The sequence below is a fragment of the Tenrec ecaudatus genome, chromosome 1 (assembly GCF_050624435.1).
Source record: "Tenrec ecaudatus isolate mTenEca1 chromosome 1, mTenEca1.hap1, whole genome shotgun sequence".
NCBI lineage: Eukaryota > Metazoa > Chordata > Mammalia > Afrosoricida > Tenrecidae > Tenrec > Tenrec ecaudatus.
Window position 1 is genome coordinate 229,792,522 of NC_134530.1, and position 23,599 is coordinate 229,816,120.

The 23,599-nt window shown below is 48.3% G+C and overlaps 1 protein-coding gene across 11 annotated transcripts in view; it reads left to right on the forward strand.

Annotated features, from left to right (window-relative positions):
• Positions 1–23,599, forward strand: part of HHAT (hedgehog acyltransferase) — a 408,436-nt gene that overhangs the window by 119,208 nt on the left and 265,629 nt on the right. For all 11 annotated transcript variants that reach the window (XM_075529943.1, XM_075529933.1, XM_075529928.1 and 8 more), the window contains 2 exons: positions 2,411–2,626; positions 16,045–16,216. In XM_075529943.1, the coding sequence (XP_075386058.1) occupies positions 2,411–2,626; positions 16,045–16,216 (388 nt within the window). The remainder of the gene's footprint in view (positions 1–2,410; positions 2,627–16,044; positions 16,217–23,599) is intronic.

Below are 23,599 nucleotides of genomic sequence, written 5' to 3' on the forward strand. Positions count from 1 at the left end.
TCAGTGAGTGGTTAGCTATTCTTTGTAGAAAGAGCCTTAGATGCTAACTGACGATCCCTTGTCCTGTCCTTGTTCTGTGATGAGTGCAACCAGGTAACCAGTTGCTGTCGGGTTGATTGCGGCTCCCGGTGACACTAGCTGTAGCAGTAGAACTGTGGTCCATCGGGTTTTCTGAAACTCAGTTGCCAGGTCTTTCTTCTGCACTGCTGCTCAGTGGACGTGAGCACATGAGCAGCCGACCACATGAGCTGTTTACACCACCCAGAAGGAGTCCCAGGTTATTATTAAGTGCGTCAAGTCGTTTACAACTCATAGCAACCACATGCATAACAAAAACAAAAAAAGTTTTTGACACCTTCGCACCCATTACTGTGTTTGAGTCCATTGTGGTAGCCACTGGGTTGATCCAGATCGGATTGGGTCTTCCACTTTTTTCGCCGATCCCCTAAGGATGATGTCTTTCTGCAAGACACGTCTGTTCTGACAACATGTCCAAAAACATACGAGATCAACTCTCACCATCCTTGCTTCTAAGAAGCATGCTGGCTGTACCTCTTCTGGCAGTCCACAGTTTCGTTTATAAGCTTGGCCAGCACAGTCATTTAAAAGCATCGTTGACTTTTCTTTGCTCTTCTTTCTTTTAGTGTTCAGTGCTTGCATACTGATGAGGGGATCAGAAACTCCCTGGCTTGGGTCAGGAGCACCTTAGTCTTCAAAGTAGCGACTTTGCTTTTTCACACTTGAAAGAGGTATTTTTTAGCAGATTCCTCAGTGCGATACATTATTTGATTTCTTAAGTGCTGCTTTCATGGGAGTTGATGTGGATCCAAGTAAAACGAAACCCTTCCATTTATCATGAGGCAGCCTATTGGTCTGGTTGTGGGAATTCGGGTCCTGGTCGTTGAGAAGGCTGTCTGGTGGTCCTGGGTGACTGTGTGACAGATAAAAATAGAGGCAGAGAATTTAGACTGTGGCAGTAAGGAGAGGGAGCCTTTGTGGCACACTACTTGGCTGCTAACTGATACGTCAGTGGTTCAAACTCATCATTTACTCCTTAATAGAAAAATGTGATGGTCTGGGTCCATACATATTTATGGCCAAAAATTTGAGTAGTTCTACACTGTTGTAGAGGATCTTTGAGTCAGAACTCATTCAACAGCAATGGACTTTTGGCTTGGGTCGTCATCTCATTCATTTCATTTGGTTGTATCATTTCCAGTGCCTTAGTTTCCATTACCCTGTCTTCTCATCTTTGCTAGAGAGGCATTTTAAAATTAACTGTTCTCTTATGGATGAATTTTAAAAGAAGCTTATTTCTCATAGATACTCTTCATTATTTTATGATCCAACCTGTTATTTACCTATCAGGTGATCTCAATGTATAATTTTGGTCTAAGACTTAAAGCTTATATCAGCAAACTGGGTGTTCAGAATTTAAGTTCCAATACAATACTCTCCTCTGTTTTTAGATTTTATTATTTACAACCCTTGGATCACACAGGCTGGGGTGCTTCTTCCATGTGGATTTAGCTTAGGCCTGCCTTTCCTTCTCTCTCATAAAGCTTTTTATAAATGTGATTTGAGTGAAAGTTTTCAGAGCAAACTGTTTCCCTATTTTGCAGAAGGCTACTGATGACAGTGAAAACGCAACATATTTGCAGAGTTCTCCAGGTGGATTACGCCTCCACCGAACTCACTGAGCCCATTGACCAGGGTTGTGAATAGTCTTGTCCTCAGACAGAATGTACTGGAAAGTAGATTACTACAGATATAGTTAAGGTTAAAACTCAACATCTTACCCTGTTTTTTCTTTTTGACGCCATTTATAACTTGTTCTAGATTTGTTATTTTCTGCTTTCTTTTAGATGGAGGATTTTTGTGTGATTTATTTTGGTATTGTTGGGTTATATGTATGCACACACATATATGTATATTTTATACATATATATTATTATCCTCAGATGATATCTATGGAGACTGTACCTAGATGAATAGCTCCCTAGGAGCGGTTGGGTGAGGTGGGGAGCTAATAATATCGGAAAGAAGAATGAAGTAAAGTATCTAAGATGGACTGTGGCGATGATTACACAACTCTTGAATATATTTAAAACATTGGATTGTATCATATACAAATTATGCCAATAAAATGGTTAAAGGCAAAAAAAGCTTTTCCCCGGGTGATAATTTTAGGGAGGCCCCTAGTCTCAACCGATGCAGTACGTCTAAACTCTTGAGGAATTTGAGTTCAACGTGGCTCCCTTTATAACACTGCAGCTCTGGACGTGGAGGAGTCCTTTTGTCCCCAGGACCGTCCAGACCTCTCGGGTCCCGGAGGACTTGGTGGCCCATGGTGTCGATTGGCTGATAGCTCTCTCTGCCACGCGATGATGGTTGTCATTTGTCTTTGCAGAGAAGGTGGTACCAGACGGAGGAGGAATACTACTTGCTCCAGTTCACGCTGACCGTCCGCTGCCTCTACTACAGCAGCTTCAGCCTCGAGGCATGCTGGAAGCGGCTGCCCACTGAGAGCGCGTCCTACTCCTTCGCCTGGATGCTGGCCTACGTCTTCTATTACCCAGTCTTCCACAACGGGCCCATCCTCAGCTTCCCAGACTTCTTCACACAGGTAGAGCCCATTGGGGAATGGCCTGGGGATCTGTCAACCAAGCCCATCCGCTTGTTGCCGCAGCCCCCTGGGACTCTCAGTCTCCTACAGTGTGGGTCACGAGCCCATCACCGTCACCTAACTCGGTGTGGGGCTGAGAAACGTTTGGCACGAGTAAAAGGTGTTTGGATGCACGATGGCCCCAGTTAATTTGAAATCAGATGGAGAATGGATCCTAGATTGTCCATGTTACGAAAAGGATTCTTGGGTAGAAAAGAAAGAGTCTAAGATGCTCTGCTCTGGGTGACTCTCAGGTGACGTCTGCTTTAAAAGCAGACGTCTAAGGCCCACAGGTTAAAAAGCAGTGGGGAGAAATCACCCCTGTTAATTGCTTCAATTTTTAACATAATGAATGAAGTATTTAGGGGAAATAAAGTCTTCACAAAAGGTCAACCTGTTTACAATGTGAGGGCGAGTCAAAGCATCTCCCTGCTGGTGGGGCTCCAGCTTCCACCCACCCAGGTTTATTCCAAACCAAACGCGTCTCTGTGATCAGTGGTGACTGCAGACAAGTTCCCTCCATCACACATTTGTCTTAGTCTGGTTGGAATGTTCCCCCCCCTACCCGCCCACCCAAAAAACAAAACAAAACAAAAACGGTGCTTTGAATGCCCTCAGTGGCGGGGGAAGATTGTGGGGTCGGGGATCCGAACCAAGTTTTCACAATTCAATTGGATGCCTCCCCCATCCAGCGCAGCACTGCAGCACATCTACAAGGACCTGCCCCACCGAGGCAAGCTTTCAGATGGACCACCGGGTTAAGGCAGGTGGGAACATTTAGAGATGGAGATCAAGGCAGAGAGGTCCGCCCAGAAGGCAATGGGAGGACACAGGACGATCTGGAGGCTTGTTAGGGATAAGTTAGAAGAAACAATTCTGAGAGAGTACGGGTGAGAAAAGGCCAGGAAAGTTGTGCCAAAGATTGCTTTCCCGTCATGAGACAGCGATCTTATGATCCACTGTATAGTCAGTCCTGCGCTGGCCCCTCAGATTCGCTCGGTTCCCTAACTCACAGACTATTGAAAGGGGCGCCATGTGAGTCCCTCGAAGATGCCCAACGCCGTTTGGGTGTGGTGCCGATTGGAGCGCAGCCTTCTCTGGGGAAGGTTAGACAGACGGAAGTGCTGCCTTCAGCAGTGGGCAGACCTAGATGCGAGCAGGCACCAGGAACTGTAGCTTCAACTTCTCCGTTTCCGTGTCGTGATGGCGTCTTGGCTTGTGTGGCCGGACCGTTGGACGCACCTTTGTGTAGTTCAGCTGAATGCTCCCACTGTCAGTCTCCGCGTGTTGTGGTAACAACGGCGTGGGGGTGGCAGCGGCGTGTGAGGGTGCAGCAGGACGTTCAGGGTGAGCCTGGCACTGATTCTGGCAGTACCATCTGAAGGAATGCAGAGAACCCGTCCAGGCTGCTGGTGGGTAAATCCTGTTGTTTGCACAGAATGGCCGGCATGAAACGCTGCTTAGGGGGCTAGCGGCACAGGGCGGAGCTGGGGAAGCAGGGGAGGGAGGGACACGCGGTTCAGAGGGAGCCCCGGGGTCGGGGCTGGGTGCCTGCGTCTGCTTAGGAACTCGCTGTCTTCTGTCTGAACAGCTCCTTGCCTGAGGCCCCAGCCCCAGCTGCCTTTGTGTTTCTTCTCTTTGGAACCTTTTCCGAACTCTGAGTGAACAGGCTTGGTCGCAGAGCAGGCTTGCTGAGTGAGTCTGCCCATGGTGGTGGTCGTGGTAGGGGTGGCAGGGATGGTGGCTGCGGTGGCAGGTGTTGTGGAGTCAGTTCCATCTCTCGGAGATTCCATGGGACAGGGTGGGAGGGTTGCATAGGCTTTTCAGGCTGCCGTCTTTCTGGAAGCCGATCCATCAAGTCTTTCTCCTGGAGAGCGACTGACTGGGTTTGTACTGCCAACCTTTTGGTAAACAGGCAAGTGTTTTAACTGTAAAGCCACCAATCTTCCTCTCCTCCCTCCTCCAACAAGACAAAACAAAAGAAAAAAACCTCATGGTCATCAAGCCAATTCCAACTAATGATGACCCCGTAGGACAGGGTAGAACTGCCCTTGCGACTTCAGAAACTGTAGCTCTTGCCAGGAGCACATCAACTTTCTGATGGGGCGTCTGGTGGTGGTGGTGTTTGGGAGCCCCGGTGGTACTTGGTGTTCAGTGTTGGGGTTATAACCACTCTGTCTGCAGTTCAAGCCTACTAATCGCTCTATGGAGGAAGATGAGGCTGTCTGCTCCAGGAGGGAGCCACAGCCTCAGAAATCCTAAGGGAGCTCTTCCGCGCTGCTCAATGGAGTCGACTTCATGGCAGTGGCAGTGGGCTTTGCCTGGGTTGGCGTGTGTGCTATCAGGGCACTAGTGACTGTGGGTGATGAGGCAGAACTGTGCCCCAAGAGATTCCTAGACTGTAATCTCTACAGGGACAGCTTGCCAAGGCTTCCCCAAGGTAGCTTCGAAGTGCCAACCTTTTATTTACCAGTCAAGAGCTTAATTGCTTGTGCCACCAAGGCTCCTTAACCAATGGTATTCTTGACAGTAGATAAGATAGTATTTTTGAAGGAATATTTCTGTACCACCCCACCCCCCATCCCTCAATATTAAAAAAACAACCTTGCTGGGGAACAATATGTATCTTCCTCTCACGGCTGCCATGGTCCTAGGAGTGGGCTCAGTATGCAGGGCAAGTGAGTGGCGGAGGCACTGAGAACACATTGATGCTTCTTCAATCCTCCTTATTCCATGTTCAACCTTTACCTGTCCATGAGCACTTGAAAAATACCAGGGCTTGGATCGGGTGCACCTTAGTCCTCACAGTGTAATATCTTTGCTTTTCAACATCTTAAAGCAGTTTGTGTAGCAGATTCCCCCAATTCAATGCGTCTTTTTTTTTTTACACACTGTGTCATGACCGCGGCTTCCACAGTCATTGCTGCTTCCATGAGTCAGCGATCTCTTGACTGCTGCTTCCATGAGCATTGAGTGTGCATCCAGACACGATGAAATGCTCGACAACTTCAATATGCTCTCCTTCTGTCATACATAACGCTACTCGCTGATCTGGGTGCGAAGATTGTGGTTTTCTTCACGATGAGTGGAAATCCATACTGAAGGCTGTAGTCCTTGATCTTCATCAGCAAGTGCGTCACGGCTGTCTCACTTCCAGCCAGCACGGTCGTGTCCTCTGCATATCGCAGGTTAAGAAGCCTTCGTTCAATTCTAATGCCGCGTTCTTCTATGTATGACACAGCTTCTCTGATGAGTTGCTCAGCATACAGATTGAATAAGTATGAAGAGAGGATACAACCCTGATGCACACCTTCCTTGCCTTGAAACCATAAAGTGTTCCCTAGTTCTGTTTATACAACTCCGAAGTGACTAGAAAGCGATTTATATCAAGGGACAGCTCACACAGTTGTAGAGTGGGTAAGTCCAATGTGGTTCAGTGTACGGGTCACATGGTAGGCTGGAAGCCTTTCCTGACCCTTGTGGCTGCAGGGGCCGACAAAGCAGGAAGACCACAGGCCGGTGGGTGCAGAGCAGAATGAATCCAAGGTCAACAGGTCGATGATGACTCCTGGGATCAGCAGAGGATAGGGCAAGGAGGTCGTTCAACCAGATGCAGGACCCGGAGCCAGCAGCAGACGTGAGCTAGCTTCCCCACAGGGTCAATCTGTGTAAGTAGGTCTCAGCCGGAATGACACCTTCTGTCGATTGTATCAAGTCTGTGACCAGAAAACGGAGTTGTTATCCCGTCCCATTCTTCCCACATCTGCTTGGCTACTTCACAGAGGATCCCATCATGGACTTGGCCACACGACGTTAGCTCACCTCGTCGATGTAACGCCGAACTAAAGGGCTCAGCATTAGAGACCCTGAGTGGCTTCTCATACCCTCTTCCTCATCATCTCGGCTCTTCCAAGCAGACGCAATTGCTGAAAGCAGAGGCCTCAGTCAGGCACAGTAAAACTCTGTTCTCTATTCCTCACAAGTCAAGAAAAGACGTGAGGTGTGGTAAACAGCAGGGTCAATAAACAAGGCAGTAGGAATCATGTGTCGCTGAAGGTACCTATTGGGGCCCTGACTGCCTACAAGAAGAGGGGATGAGCCAAGAAGCTGAAGTAGTACATGAAAGGCTTTCTTCAGGGAGACCAAGAGGAAAAGGCTGGGGTGGGGAGGAGAAGAGTGACCCGGAAGAACCTGTAAGCATGATGTCTTCTGTACTGGCCCTTGAATGAATGACAGTGGTTGAGTGCAACTCCTTACGATGCCTGGATTAACAAACCAATGCTGTCTAGTGGAACTGCCCCATAGGGTTCCCAAAGCTGTACATCTGTGTGAAGGCAGACTCCTCATCTTTCTCCTGCCCAGCAATTGGTTGGTTTAACCTCTGACCTCTTCGGCCAGCAGCAACATGCTTAACCATCATGCTTCCGTGTGTTCCCCCGACACTGATAGAATCTGATTCATAGTGACCCCGTTGGACAAGCGAACTGCTGCATCGGCTTGCTGACCCTGAAAACCTTTACTGAAGCAGAAAGCCTCGTCTTTCCCTCAGGGGACAACTGGTCAGTTCAAACTGCTGGCCTTGCTCTTAGCAGCCAATCGTGTAAACTCTGTGCCACCGGGACTGGTGATATTGAGGTTCTGGGTATTTTTCTTTTAAAAATCATTTTATTGGGGCTCATACAATTCTTGTCACAATCCATCCATCAGCCATCCTTCCATCCATCCATCCATCCATCCATCCATCCATCCATCCATCCATCAATCTATCCATCCATTGTGTCAAGCACATTTGTACATTTGTTGCTGTCATCATTCTCTTTCTACTTGAGCCCTTGGGATCAGCTCCTCATTTTTCCCTTGCATCCCTGCTCCCCTCCCTCACGAGCCCTTGATAATTTATAAATTATTATTATTCCATGTCTTACACTGTCCGACATCCCCTTTCACCCACTCTTCTGAGGTTCTGGGTTTTGCCAGATTCTCACTCGAAGGCAGAGGCCTGCCGAACAGGAGAATGGGGCTGTGCCACCAGGGGGCGGCCTAGCCTCGCAGAGGAAACCGACCTAGGAATCTGTAAAATCCTGCTCTGTGCGGCACCTTGGAGAGCGTGTCCTCCGGCTTTGCAGCACTGTGCAGTGAAAGGTATAGGAAATTTAGGCACACCCATCACGAGCACGCAAGCATTTGCCTGGTAGACGTTCCCAGCACCTTAATTGGAGGAATGGCAAGCTTGCTAATGACCATTAGTTTTAGGAAACTGCACCCACCACCGTGAGCCCATTCGGATTCCTAGTGCCCCGTGGGACAGAGCAGGGCTGTCCCATTGTCACCAAGACTGTAATCTTGGCAGAAGAAGACCTCATGTGTTTCTCTTGGGGGGCGGCTGGGAACAGTTGCTTCTTCAGTGAGCAGCCCCGTGCTTAACCACTGCGCCACCAAGCTTCCTTTTCCATGACAGGGGCCCTGGTTGTTTCCCCCTCTCTCCCCTGGCCTCAAGGAAGGCAGATTCTGAGTCGGGGTGAGGTAGGGGCCCGGTGGGCAGGGTTTAGGGGGGTCAGGACAGACTGTTGCCTGCTTTTCCCACAGGCTGCTACAGCTCCCTGGTAGCAGTGAGGAGGCTGAGCTGGTGAGGGGTGACCACGGGGTGGGGTGGGGGAGCAGAGCAGCATGAGAGGAGAGGGGGAGCCGATGAGGGAGGACCAGGGGGATTTCCTGGCCAAGGGCTGTGCTCTTACTCAAGGGAGGGAGCCCACGCTCCAACAGGAACATGGGATGGTAGGTGTCCCCGTCCCCCCCACCTCCGTGGCCCAACTCCCAGGAGTTAAATTCCTGTCCTGCTTCAATTCAAGCCTTTGGTGAGTCTGTCTGTTTATATACCCCCTGGGGATAGTGGGAGTTATCGCCTGCCCCTCATCTGATCGTCGTGAAGAATAACTGATTCTATAGAGGTCTATCTAATGTGTTTTGACTTTATATAAACCCTATGTAAGCCCTGGGTTGTGAACATGGTTCATCTGTTTGAAAGTTAGCCCAAATGGTAGAGATGTTCAGACCACTCAGAGGCACCTTGGAAGACAGGCTTGGTGAACTTCTGAGACACCAGGCCCTTAAACCCCTACGGAGCTCCGATCTCCTCTGAGGGAAATGGGCTCCACGGCAGCTAGCGTACATGGACGCTCTACAGCGCAGTTGCCATGCGCTAGCGGCCACAGCTAGTGCTACTCTCCAGGGCTGGAGAGTTCAAAGGGCCCGAGTGGCACAGTGGGTTAAGCATCGGGCTGCTAACTGCAAAGTCAGGGGCAGTTCCAAACCCAGGAGCCACTCCTGTGGAGAAAGCTGAAGCTGCCTGCTCCCTGTCAAGGTGCACTTGGACGTCCTGTGGAGCAGTTCCGTGCTGTCCTGTCAGCTGGCTCTGAGTTGGAATTGACTCGACAGCCACGGCAGGGTTCCTTTAAGTGAGGACTGAGGTCCGTGTGGTTCGGCTGGTCGGTGGGCACCACAGCTGGGGATCCTTTCTGGGCAGAGGCCGTCTGTCACTGGCCTGAGAGGAGGACAGTGTTGTCCTCCCATCTGCTTGGAAGAGACACCCGGACAGTTGCTGTCGGCACCGCGTGGGCCAGCCCCCGAGTGGAGGGTGCCAGTGAGAACTTGGCAGGCAGTCTGTGTTCCAAATAAAGCTGTTCAGGGTTTGGGGCGGGCTCTGGCCCTAGAAAGGCACCCGGACTAATGAAAATGAGAATAAGTGATATTTACTGAGCACTTTCTCTGAACCGGGCACCACAGGTTCTAATCCATTCAATCCTTCCCAGACCCCCGTGAGAGAGGGATGCTGTTCTTATTACTGCCTGACAGATGGGGAGACCAAGGCAGGGACAGACTGACAATGCAGTCTGGAGTGGGGAGGTGGTTATATACTAAGAAGTCTTGACATGCTGCCTTGGTGGAGCTCCCAGGAGATGGAGGAGGGATGTGGTGCTGGAGGCAGCAGCCCCAGGTGTCACCGCCAGAACGGCTCTGGCAGAGACGGCAGTCTCCCAGCCTCGGCCTGCATAGAGGCAGCTGCAGTCATCGAGCCGTTTGGAGCAGGGAGCCCCCCCTCAGCTGCTACAAAGATCAGACCCCAACCAGAGGGGTCTGGAAGGAAAGGCTCCATGACCTCCTTCTGAGCCACCAGCAGTCATCGGTCAACCTGGGGAAAGCTGGGCAATATACAGTCGGGGCTAGGGGGTGCACCGTTAAAGGCCCAATTCACAATACATTGTGAGCAGTGGAAACCAAACCACCCTGCGGAATGCTCCTCTGCTCACACCCGTGGGGTCCCAGCAGGCAGGTGGTATTGGGAGGAGGGGTGTGGTCTGTGCCCACCAGAGGGAGAGAGAGCACCACCCTGATGGGGGAAGAGACCTGGCCCAGTGCCCCTAAGCCTACACGGGACAGGAGGGTCATTGGCAGGGTGGCACAGTTGAGCAGTTGTCTCTGGGTGAGGCTTTAGGCTGCCCCCGCCCCCAAAAGAGAGATGATTTGTCTGTGAAGGGAAAGAACATTGTGAGCTGTCCTCTGCCAACATCCGAATACCCCTGAGCAGAGAGAAAGGCCCCCCCCCCCCGTTGCTTTTTAACCAGTTTGCATGAAATGAAAATTTTAGACGTAATGGGTTTTAAAATGCACTCTGTACATGTCTTGAGGTCTGTGTCTGAGTTTAGGGGCAGCCTCACCCCAGTTCCCACTGATCTGCAGCTTGGCCCTCCAACCTCACGTTTGAAATAATTGAAGTGAAATCTTTTATATGCAAAAAAGGCAGCAGCCCTGCTGGTGAGGTGAGCTGTGTCCTGGTGGACTCGGCAGAGACAAATGCTGCATTTCTAAAGAAAAAGCAGCTGACTGCAGGGAAGGTATAAGTGGATTGTAATAAGGACACGGCCGAAAGAAAGACGACTTTTCTCCCGGTCTGGTCAAAGCCAATAGAATGAAGCGCTGGTTGGCTTGTGTTCTGCTGGGTTTGTGCGAACAAGGCAGCAGGTGCATCCCCTTTTCTGTGGTGGAAGGAGATGGCCTTCAATATCAAGCAGGCGGTGCGGGTGGGAAAATTCCTGCCTATTTGGTTCTGCAGCGACACATGATTACACCTTATTAAACTTGCCGGGGACATTTCGCCCTGGGGAGAGTAGGTAAATCAGTAGTGGGAAGCCAATCAGCCACAGAATGCTTATGTTTTTCTGAATTGCAGATATTTGTGTTGTCGTAGATGGTGCATTGCTTGTTTGGGGAGGGGAAGAGAGGCTCTGACTAGACCTTTGCTGTGATTGCCAGGAGGGGAGGGGATTACATAGACCTTTTCCCATGGCCCAGTGGGGCTGCTCCTCTGGCCTCCTCTCAGCCCCCTTCCTGTAGCTGTGGTCAGACTCTGGGTGGGCCACGGACCTAGAGGCAGCACAGCTCTGGAGAGGCTGGTGTAAACCCTGAGCGCAGGGGGCCCTGCCTGCCGTGGCTCATGTTCAGGGGTCTGCAGGCAAGGTACAGGTTGCTCATTTAGAAACTTGGGAGATTTTGGGGCGAGGGAGGACCATCAGCACCATTGCTGTTGGGGACTTGCTGCCCTCCTAGAGTTTTGGGAGCCAGGGAATGCCTACCCATTGTATGGGAATTATTTTGGTTGTTCTTCATGGCTTTGCCTTATCAATAGCAGTTCTTCCTGGGTCCACAGATGCCACAGTGCTGTCTTCTTCATTGTTCCCTCGTTGTAGGATTGGCCAATAGTCATTGGAAAGGCAAACAGGGAGGAATGGAAGAAAGAGGACACTAGGGATCCAAACCACATCCACAAACTGGCTGATGTCACAGAGTAGCACCGGTGTCTGCTCATGGTGACCCATGTGTTGTAGAGGAGCACTGGACTACAGATAACCAATTTCTTCTTCCTTGGAATCATTGCCTGGGTTTGAACCCCCAAACTCAGTTCATAGCTGAGAATAAACCATTTGTACCACCCAGAGACCCGTAGCTAAGAAATACTAAGGTGAGGTGAGAAAAGATGGACAAATACAGTTAGGTCCTGCGAGAGAGAGAGAGAGAGAGAGAGAGGGAGAGACAGAGAGAGAGAGAGAGAGAGAGAGAGAGAGAGAGAGAGAGAGAGAGACAGAAACACTGAGTTGGAGAGAGGATGCTGGGATGCCCCAGTGCCAGGCATTGAGAGAAGCAGAGTGCCAAAACAGAGGGATCTGGGGTACATTTTCTTCACAGCAGAGGCATCTGAGGTCTTCAGACTGCCCTCAAGTGACATTACTTGCTCCTCAGATTACAAAATAATCAATTTTTGTTGTAAAATATCATCACATCTTGCCAGTCTGAAGATTACCCAGTCATTTTGGTGTGTATCCTTCTAGACTCTCAGTATTTATGCACAACCAGCAAAAATATCTTTCATGGCAGTGCAGTACTGAGATTTGGTGCCACTGTGGGACAGGCACTGGCTGCTAATGGCAAGGTTGGCTGTTCAAACCCACTAGCTGCTCCTTGGTAGAACGCAGAGGTGGTCTGCTTTCCTTCAAGACCGACAGTCTCAGACACCCTTTGGAGGGTCGCTATTAGCATTCAGTTGCTGGTGGTAGCTGGATGCGGTTGTGCATTTAACTCATGTTGGAGGTTTGGGTTATTTCATTCTCAATTACACAACACAGACCCGTCATGTCCTGGAAGGCAGGTGTTTATTTTTCTACCCAGGTTTCTCTGATCTACAGGAATCTGTCACAGACTTTACGGGGTCATCAGAACATGTGTGCTTGATGTAAGGATGCAAACAGAACCTTATGGCCCCAAAGAGGCTGGTACTGGCTCACTGTGGTGCAGGTGGATAATGTGCTTGGCTACTGTGTGAGTCCGGGTTACCTAGAGAAACAAATATGTGTTTAAAAGAGAGCTTTTGTATATTGAGAAAACAGCCCAGCCCAGTCCAGATCAAGTACGTAAGTCCAGGATTAGCCCATATGCCCAATACCAATCTACAAATTCCTCTTCAGACTCATGCAACACAGGAAATGATGCTGAATGCAGGAAGATCACAGGCCAGTGGGTGGAACGTCTTGTGGATCAAGTGGTGGTGGAAGCATCTCAGCACTGTCAGGGGTCTCCTCGTGGCTCCTCCAGCTCCAGGGCTTGAGCGTAGGTAGCTCCGTGTGTCTTGTCAACAGGAATGTCTCACAGGCAGTGTATCCATCTGATCTCCAGTCAGCTATTTATCAACTTGGTGCCTCCAAATGAGGTCATCCAGCTGCGACCTGATTGACAGGCTAGACTCTACCCTTTTGCCAGTTGACAGTAGATTATGTAGCTGCCACCGCTGTCAACTGGAAGTTTCTTGGGTCAAGTCCACGCAGAGGCCCCTGGGAAGAAAAGTCAGGTGGTGACCTACTGCAGAAAAGTCAGTCATGAACATCCCTGGTGAGCACAGTTCTACTGAGATGCACAAGGGGTTTCCACGAGTCTGTATTGACTGGATGCCGCTGTTTGGTTTGTAATGTAACCGTTTCACTCTGGTGTGTCTGTGATTGCAGTTGGAGATCCATGCCGTTCTGTGCATATCCCCATAGGCCCCATCTTCTGGTTTAGGCAGCGCTCCTGTCAAAACTGACCGCGTGAGTCCTTTCTTCAAAGCAGCTTCTGCTGCGTCCCGAGCTCTCTGGTGGCTATGGTTGGACAAACTATTTTCCTCAGTTGAATTGAAAACAACAGGGAAAGAAAATTTCTGTCCATCATATTGATTTACATGAAACAAACCAAACAGTTGAATTTCAGCTCTTAGATTTATGCGACTCTGCACTTACTAGGCCTGTGATCTTCCTGCATGTGGCTGCGTGAATCCGAAGAAGAGGGACTTGGGGACTAGTATCCCACTTAGGGACTTGAGTTGGACTGGGCTGGGATGCTTTCTTGATACATAATGACTTCTTGATATAAAATAGATATATTCACTGGGTTTGTTTCTCTAGTCAACCTGGCCTACCTAACACATCAACCCAACCAAAAATTTTTCTCTGCTCAGCTTATTGCTAGAGAGCACTTTAAGAAAATGGTAGTTTGTGTACGTTTCAAAATAAAATACCTAAATAAAAATACAAATAAAATCCTTTGGTGTAGAACTTTTTCCTTCTCCTCTTGCTGGTTGGGAGAGTGTAGAAGCTTAAGGGAGCTCCTCTGGACCACTTTCCAGTAGACATCGCTCTTCCTGGTTTCCGAGCGGCCTGGGCTCGCCCTATCAAACGCTAGATCAAAGCCCTTTCCAGGCCAGCTAATGTTGGCCCCGTCACCTCCGTGTTTCCAGGCAGACATCAGGCTGGGAAAGCCTTTTTCTAAGAGTCAGACAACGTATATGCTCCCTTGTTCTGTGCTTGTGTTAGTGTCGTGTGAGGCTGAACTTGGATTCGATTTTTGGTTTTATTTGTGCCTTCTGGAGCCCTGGTAATGCAGTAGTTATGCATTGGGCTGCTTGATCTGCATGGTCTGCAGTTCGAAACCACCAGCATTTCCGAGGGAAAGAGACTTGGCTTTCTGTACAGGGGTCCCTCTGAGTCAGACTTCATGGCGGTGAGTTTGGTTTGGTGTCTGTTCTACCTAATCTTCCGATGTGGGTTCCTGGCCTCTGAGTTACAGGACAGAACTAGGAGTTGCATGCTCTGGAATGAGCTTTTATACCTGCTTATTCTGCACTCTGGAATCTGGACTTGAAAGCATACGGTCCCTAAACTACTGGCAATGAGGTGAGACAAATATCGTATTACTTCTCTTGCTATAAACGGATCCAGCCCACTTTAGTAGATCTTTCCTTTCTTTTCGTTTTAGCGGAGACTGGGGGGGTGGGTAGGGGATGACTTTGTTCGCTACACACATTGAGCACACTCTCAGCAGTTCATATCTGTGAACCATCTAAACACCTCTCTCGCAACTGCTGAGTTTGATTCTAGGGCATGCCTCCCCTGATTCAGCCCTGTAACCAGCAGTCTGGGAAACCCAAGTAAAGACGATGTAGAAGGCACACATAAAATCAATACACCCAAACTTTTGCCACCCAGACGATTCCAGCTCAGAGCCACCCTCTAAGACAGAGCAGCACAGCCCTGTTGGTTTCTGAGGCTCTAACTCTTTATGGAATTAGAAAGCCCCATCTTTCTCCCACAGTGACTGTTGGGTTTGAACTGCCGAGTTTGCGGTTAGCAGCCCACCTGGTAACCCATGACGCCACCTAGAGACACACAATTGCCAGTTGATGATGCTATTGTTTGCCACTGAGTTGATTCTGACTCGTGACCACCTCACTAGTGTCAGAGTAGAACTGTGCTCCACAGGGTTTAATGGCTGGTTTTTCAGAAGGAGATTGCCAGACCTTTCTTCTGAGGGGTTTTTGGGTGGACTCACTGACCAGCCTTTCGGTTAGCAGCCAAGCATCTTAACTGTTGCTCCAAACATGAACCCCTTATCTGATGTGAGCGACCAGTTATTCAGTGCTCTTGATGGGCCAGCTCTGCACTTTATAGATGAATATTTTCTCTTACTGTATCACCATGCAGTCTTTATGAGGAGATGTGATATTCTGAGAGGTTAAGTAACTTGCCCAGGCTCACAGAGCTGTGTGGTTTGTGCTAGAATTTGTTTCCTGTTTCTTCTCCTGTCCACATCCTGAACTGTGACACTGTATCCATCACCTTGATGGCAGTGGGTGGATGGAACACGTCAACTTCATCACATGAGTCTATAGTATAGGTTTGGTAAGACTGTAAATCTTTATGTGAGAAGACAATCGTGTTTTCTATCCATGGAACAGTTGGTGGGTTTGAACCACCAACTCTGCTGTCAGCAGCCCAGCACCTAAACGGTGGCTCCATATCTCCTATTCCACAAAAGACTTCTGCATGTCCGTATGTCTCCCTGTTTTCTGTCCCTCTACTGTTCTCCAGAGATAACTTCAGGCAGTAACACGCCCACACTCGATTTTCCATCACTCTCTGCCTTCTTCTTTCATGATCCCTTTTCCTCCCACTTCTTACCCCTGCTAGACTGTACTCTTCGCAGCCACAAACTTGTTTGGGTGCTGAGTGATACCTGAAGCGCCAAGTGGCCCCAACTTCCTGAGGGGTCCCCACAGGTGCTGCCCTTCCATCCACCCTGCATCTTGTGGGGATGTATTGCTGGGATTAGGGATGCAAGAACACGTCTTGGTTCCCCTGTACTAGACTAGCTTGGGACCCAACCCTATTTTTAACACCGGGGCAGAGTTTCCAAGCGTGAGAATGGCCTTTACACCCAAGAACATTGAGTCCTCTCCCAAGACAGACCCTGTACGTACAAGCCACCTCGCAATCTAATCGCTGGTTTCCTTTCCACTTTAGATGCGGCAGCAAGAGCCATGCTCCCTGTGGACCAACCTCCGCGCGCTGGCTCGGGGGCTGGGCCGCCTCCTTTGCTGGTGGTGGCTGGCCGAGCTGATGGTCCACTTGATGTACATGCACGCCCTCTACAGCAGCACCGCGCTCCTGGAGGCCGCCTCCTATTGGACGTTAGGTACTTGAGGGAACCACCATGGGCGGACAGGCCCCAAGTGCCGGGGCTGGGAGGGGGCCCTTCGCTCGGAGGACAGAAACCTGTATTCTCTCCTTTCAGAGGGGGGCAAGATTATGTGACTGCGGTGGGGGCGGCCCTGCTTTGGGGCCCGGGAGCCCGGAACAGGGCAGCGTTCCTCCTAATGGCATCCGAACGCACTTCGCTGGGTCTGGCTCTGCCTGGTGGGACCAGTGTAGTGTGTGGCAGCAGAGGGCGAGCGCTGGTGGGGGCAGTGTTTGAATCTGCCCTTCTAGAGTGTGGTTCTCTAAGACTGAGCTATTCTACCGTCTTTCCTGTTTCTGTTTCTGCACGAGGACTAAAGCAGAGAATGGATGTCAGAGTTAAGACAGATGTGGCCTTGGACTCAAGCACTGGTGGGCGGCCTGGGGCAGCTGCTTAGAAGGCACCAGGCTTGCACTTCCTTTTTGAGCTCCAAGTTACCATCACCCGTACTGCAGAGCGAGCCACTCCTCCAGGGTTTTTCGGGCTGTCATCTCTTCGGACACAGGTCTTCCGGTCTGTCTCCCATGGGCCGGCTGGCAGGGTTTGAAGGCCAACCTTTTGGTGGGGAGCTGAGTGCTTAACCAGTGTGTCACCAGGGCTCATTTGAGCTTTAGCTCAAAATGGCTCATCTGTAACATGGCAGCGTGGCGGAGACACACTTGGCGGGGTTTATTTTGAGAGGTTTGCATATGATGCACTTACCTTGTGGAGTGCTTGGAAGACAGAACACGTAGGGTCCGTTTCCTTTGGTTTTTACCTTTCTACCCCTTCTTGGTCCCCACCAGTGAGGAGGGATGGACCGCTTATTTCTTCAGCAGGGTGGGATGGCGGTGCTGTCTGTGGAGAAACCACGGTGCTTGATTTGACTCAAATTCTATCCACGAAGGTAGCAAAACCTTACAGCACTTTGAAGTGGAAGCCTTGGGCAAGGGGCAAGTCAGAAAGTGTTGGTGTTAGTTCATACACGAATGAGTGGGTTTATAACAAACCGGATGTGTGTGCACATGCCTGTGCCGACAGGACATCCCTGCAGACAGGTGCTCCCTGTAAGTTTTCTCCGTCTCTGAGTAGCGTGAGCAATAAAATCCAGTCAAAACGCTTTCTTCTGAGGGAACTAGCAAGCCAGTTAAACTGAAGGTGGAGAAGTCAGTACAGAGGGTTATGGTGCCATTTTGTCTTGTGTGTGGGGATCTCGACAGGGCGATCCTGATAGATTCTCTTGAAGGACATGAGACAAATGCAGGGACTTATTATGAAGAACTTTGAAGAAAATGGAAAACTAAATTGGTGAGAAGATGACTGGGGAAATTGTGCCCACAGATTTTTTTTTTCCTTTGTAACACTGCGTCTGCGTATACTTACAATGTAGCCAGAGCTGTCCTGAAAGGCTTTTTTGGGAAACCTTCCCCCCTGCATGCTACTGCCCCGATCTTGCCCCTTCAGATGTCTTTCAGTTTCCAATGTTCAAAGAGGATTCCAAAGGAACACAAGTTGAAGGTGCCACACTGCCATTCTGGTGAGGTTTAGATGGAGACATGCAGAATTCTTTTTTTGGTGGTGGGGATCAGAGAGAGAAAACCACGGCTTTCAGAACGTGTAGACCTCGACGGAGGATTCAGTGAGAATCCATTGCTTCACATGTCGGCACTTTTGCTTTTTCAGGGTAGCTTTGGGTTTGTAGCAGTGCTTTTTGACTTCACCTTGTCACAGGTCCCAGGAGCCTGTTGGGGTTCATCTCTAGAGAGTGAGGAGGGAGGGTGCAGAAGGGATGAGGCACGCAGCAGTTCCCCCAGGGATTGCCCTGAAAGGGCCCCTTGACCATACCAGGTCAGCTTTGTCCCCTAGGGATGAGAGGCTGCTACTGCGGACAAGGGATGCTCACGTGGTCTGGGGCTCAGGATATTCGAGTCCTGATGAAAACTCATTCTAGTTCTCCGGGGTCCCGCTCGTCATGGCTTCGAGCCCTGGCACTTGCATCAGAAACCTAAGGAAGGATGCACGTGAGGCAAGTTGTTTCCGCACCGTCTTCCCCCGCTCTCTCTCATGGTCTATTGTGTGTCTGTACAGAAGTCTAAGTTGGGAATCATTCTCCCTCAGCAAAGTTTAAGGACAATGTTCCCTTATGTACTAGTTTATGGCGTTGCTGTAGAGTCTGCTGCCAACTTTCCCTTCATCTTGTGCATGAAATCTGGCTTCTGGCCTTTTCTGAGAGCTGTGAAGGTCGTCTCTTCATTTAGAATGTGCTAAAATTTCACAATGATATGTCCTGGTTTGGGATTATTTTTATCTATTTTATTTGGTACTTCGAGGCCCTTTCAAAAAGGAAACGTGTTTTCTTTAATTCTGGGTATTGCTCATTGTTGGATTATTTTCTCACAATTTCTTCCTTCTTTTTAGTTTTTGCTTGTTTGTTTGTTTTGTTTCATTCTGTTCCCAACCTGGACTGGGTCTATAATTTCCTGTGCTTTCTTGCCCGTGCTTCATTCTTTTCAGTTCCTCCGTCTGTGTTTGGGGTCCACCTTGCCTATGAGGAGGTCTTTAAAATTTTGGCACCTGTAGTTTTACTCTTACACGGTATGTTTTTTGTTCTCTCTGAATGCTAGTCTTCGTCGTTGTTGGTTTTAGCATTTTGGTAGCATGGATGATTGTCACTTTCCCTTGTTTCACTTGTGATGTAGACTGTGCTTGGGGAGGTTCCTTTAATCTTTTTGCAGGGTTTCTCTCCTGCAAGCTTCTGTTTTCGCCTTTGTTGTTGTTTTTCATGTTAGTACATCACCGGCCACTCGTGGACATTCATTTTTGAGAGTGAGCTCCGCATGGTGGCTGCAGAGTTCATCTTTGCTGACTGTTGCATCTCCATTTGGTCTGCACCTATCAGAAGGCAGCCCGGAGCGGCACAACCACACCGGAGCTCAGTTTCCCTCACCGAACAAGAAGTGTGATGGTGAGCAGGTCAGTCAGCGCCGGAGCAGCTGCTCTGAGAACCCACCAGAGATCCAGGCTCCTTCAGGATTTCTGCTCCCTTGTCCGTCGTGGGTGGTCTCATGTTGGCTTCTTCCCTTTTAAGCCAATGCCTATGGATTGGAGGAAGGAAAAGTGTGAGAAGCAACGGGGACTACAGATGGGTTTCAGATTCTTCTTTTATTTTTAGTTAAAGAAAACGAAAAGAATCTATACATTATGCCAGGAGCTGATGAAGCAGGTAACTTACTGACTAGACCTGAGTTACTTGGCAGCTCCTCGGTGGATTACTTTTACAGGGCACGCGGCCACTTGAGTGACAATGTTGTTGTTTTAATCAAGACAAGCGGGCACGTGGATGCTGCACGGGCAGTGGTAGTGGAGAGGTGGCTGGAGCTACCACACTGAACACAGTGCGGAGTATGTGCATCTATGTGAACGGGATGGATGAGTGCAGGATGTATTGAATGAGTACGTGTCTCATATGTAAAGAAGCAGACATTTAGTTGTCTGTCAAGTAGGCTCAAACTCATGGAGACTAGATGTACAAGTAAATAACACATCACACTGTCCTGCACCATCTTCACAATTGTGGGTGTTTTTGAGGCCTCTGTGGTAAGCTATTGGGTTAGTGCATCTCATGGGGAAGTTCCTTCGCTTTCACTCGCTCTTTCCCCAAGAGGCTGCCCTTTTTGAGCAATTGATCGTTCCTGATGAGGTGTTCAACGTCAGCAAGATCAGGTCCAGTCACCTCATTTCTTTTTTTAAAAAAACATTTTATTAGGGGCTCATACAACTCTTACCACAATCCATACATATACATACATCAATTGTATAAAGCACATCTGCACATTCCCTGCCCCAATCATTCTCAAAGCATTTGATCTCCACCTAAGCCCTTTGTATCAGGTCCTCTTTTTTCCCCCTCCCTCCCCGCTCTCCCTTCCCTCATGTGCCCTTGGTAATTTATAGATAGTTATTTTTTCATATCTTGCCCTATCCAGAGTCTCCCTTCCCCCGCTTCTCTGCCATCCATCTCCCAGGGAGGAGGTCACATGTGGATCCCTGCAATCAGTTCCCCCTTTCCAACCCACTCACCCTCCACTCTCCCAGCATCGCCCCTCACACCCTTGGTCCTAAAGGTATCGTCCACCCTGGATTCCCTGTGCCTCTAACTCCCATATGCACCAGTGTACAACCCCTGTCCTATCCAGCCCTGCAAGGTAGAATTCGGATCATGGTAGTTGGGTGGAGGAAGCATCCAGGATCTGGGGGAAAGCTGTGTTCTTTATCGGTACTACCTCGCACCCTGACTGACCCGTCTCCTCTCCTAAACCCCTCTGTGAAGGGAATCTCCAATGGCCGACACTTGGGCCTTGGGTCTCCACTCTGCACTTCCCCCTTCATTCAATGTGTCACCTCATTTCTAAGGAGCTTTCTGGCTGTACTTACGAGACTGGTATTTTTCTTCTTTTTTTATTTTCCCCCACAGTTTTATTTGCATATGATTCATCATACAAGTCAGTAGCTCAAACACATAAAAAGAGTTGTACAGTCATCACCACAGTCAGTTTTAGAACATTTTCTTCGGCCTTGCACTTACTGATATTAGCTCCCATTTTCCCAGCCTCCCCTGCTGTACCCTCAAGGAACCAATAACCCAGTTACTGTCTCTACAAGACTGATTTGCTCATTCATCTGGAAGTCCATGAATATCAAAAACTCTTAGCCAACATAATAACCCAAACATATTCTTCAGTGCTATCAATTTTTAGTTGATATTTATTTTTCAGTGTCCTGTCACATGTATATGAGGCTGTTGAAATATCATGACAGGGTCAGGCACACCTAAGCATTGTCTTTATTTATTTATTTGTAGCCCTTTGAACAGGTCGTTTACAACAGTTGTACACAATGCAATGTGTTGTGTGATTTCTTTACTCCTGCTTCCATGTACACCATCGATCCAAGTGTAACGAGATCCTTGACAATTTTAATTTCTTTGCCATTTATGACGATGGTGTTATGTGCTTGGCATAAGGGATTGTGATAAGAGTTGTCTGAGCCTCCAATAAAATGATTGTAAAACATAATAATGGTGGTGTTTAAATGGAACAGTTGTGAGGATTTTTGTTTTTCTTATTGTTCGGGTATAATCCATACTGGGGCTGTAGTTTCTTCCCTTCCTCAGTGAGTGCTTCAAGTCTTCTTTGCCGTCTTCAGGAAAGACTGTGTCATGTCATCAAGTTATTGATGAGTCTTTTCTAATTCTGATGCCTGGTGCTTACTCACATAGCCCAGCTCCTCGGGTTACTTAGTCAGCTCATACGGTAGAACCCTGGACCTCAACACACGCCAGTCCGTTCTAGAAGGAGCGTTGAGATGCGATGCAGTTGAGTTCTGAAACAATTTTTCCATAAGAAATAACCAAAAATGGAGTAATCTGTTCTCGAACTCCAAGTTTTTACCCTAACATTGCCTTTTTATACAAAACATTATACAGACATCTCAAAGTAAATGGGTACAGAGTTAAATAATACAATTTAAATAAGAAAACATTAAAATAATTTTAACAGCTGCAGTCTGGCTCATACCTTGAGCTGGATGAGGCTCTGGATCTGCGGACAGGGACGTGGAGAGGGGGGATGGAGAGAGAGGCATTGTTTGCAAGGTAATCCTCTTCCATAAAATCAACTGGGAGCTGCTTTTCAGGAGTTTGTTCCCGTCTTTGCCTTTTTTCACTAGGACCTGGCTGGTTTTCTCTAAAGAACACGCTGTCTAATTTGGTCTGCACTTGGTGTTTCTGTAACTGTTTTCTAATAGGGTTTACCAAATTACTATCAACAATATCAATAACACGGTTAACCAGTTCCTTACCATGATGATTCTTTAAAAAAATTTTTTGCCTTAGGACCCATGTTTTTTAATTTAAAAACAGTACAAAAGTCACAAAAACTAAGAAAAATATAACAAAACGCTAGGAACACAGCCACAAAAGGTTTAAACAACGCGTACTAATAACACCGACCAGCGCCATGCGACTGAAACACGAATTGGTTTTGTTTATCAACATCACATGTGTCTGGTCAGATTCTGATGTTTTGTTCGAGCTCTGATGCAAAATTTTCTCCACATTTTGAGTCAAAATCTGATTCTGTCGAGTACTTATGCGGTCGAGTACCCAGGTTCAACTGTACAATGACTGAGTCGGAGGAAAGGATACAACATTTGACTTGCACCTTCTCTAATCCGAAACCACAGAGCACCCCCCACCCTCCCTCCCGTTCTGTGTGAAAGATTGCCTCTTGATCCATGTACAGACTTGGGGCAGGCACAATTAAGTATCCAGAAGAGATCTTGAAATGTTCTTTTTGAAGGCTGGAGGATGGACACCACGAGATTCCTCTTCCATGCTTTTCTGGAATGCTATAGTACATGGCTGTGGGATTCAATGTGGCCAGGATCAGTCCATTTTCATTTACAGCTGCTTAGTAGGATATTGATCTTCACCCACCACACTTCATTTTTGACTACTTCCTATATTCCCAGATTCAACCTTTCTCTGATGATTAATGGGGGCTTACAGCTGTTACCCTCATTTTGAGCTGTTCCAGATCAGCACTCCATCCATGTCATTGAGGCCCACTTCACTTTGAAGAGGCGAGTGTTCCCAGTTGTATTTTGAGTGCCTTCTAAGCTCAGGGTGCTCGATGACTTCCAACAACGTTCTCTTGTCATCTGTAGAGTTTTCATTGGCTGATTTTTAGAAGCAAATGGTCACTTCCTTATGCCTACTCTGTTTTAATCTGGAAACTGCTAAAGGCTGGCCACCATGAGTAACCCTATTTATATTTGAAATACTGGTACTATTACTTCTAACATCTTTCTTTTAAAATTGTGGACTTATATAAATGATACTGTTATCAATAGTGGTTCACATCGGTTCATCATTATATCAATAATGCATCATGTCCGTTGTAAAAAATGTACCACACTAATGCAAACCCAAACCCATGGCTGCTGAGTCAATTCCAACTCATGGTGAACCTATCTAGGATTTCAAAGGTTATAAATTAAAAAAAAACTTTTACTGGGGGCTCTTACAGCTCTTATCACAATCGATACATTCATCTAGTGTTTCAGGAACATTTGCACATATGCTGCCATCATCATTTTCAAAGCATTCTCTTACCGCTTGAGCCCTGATATCAACTCCCCATTTCTTCCCCCTCCCTCCCCTGCCTGCCCTCCTCTATGAACCCTTGATAAGTTGTAGATTATTATTTTTCTATCTCTTATATCGTCCTCCTCCCCTCACCCACTTTTCTGTTATTCGTCCTCCTGGGAGGTGGTTCTAGATTGATCCTTGTGATGGGTTCC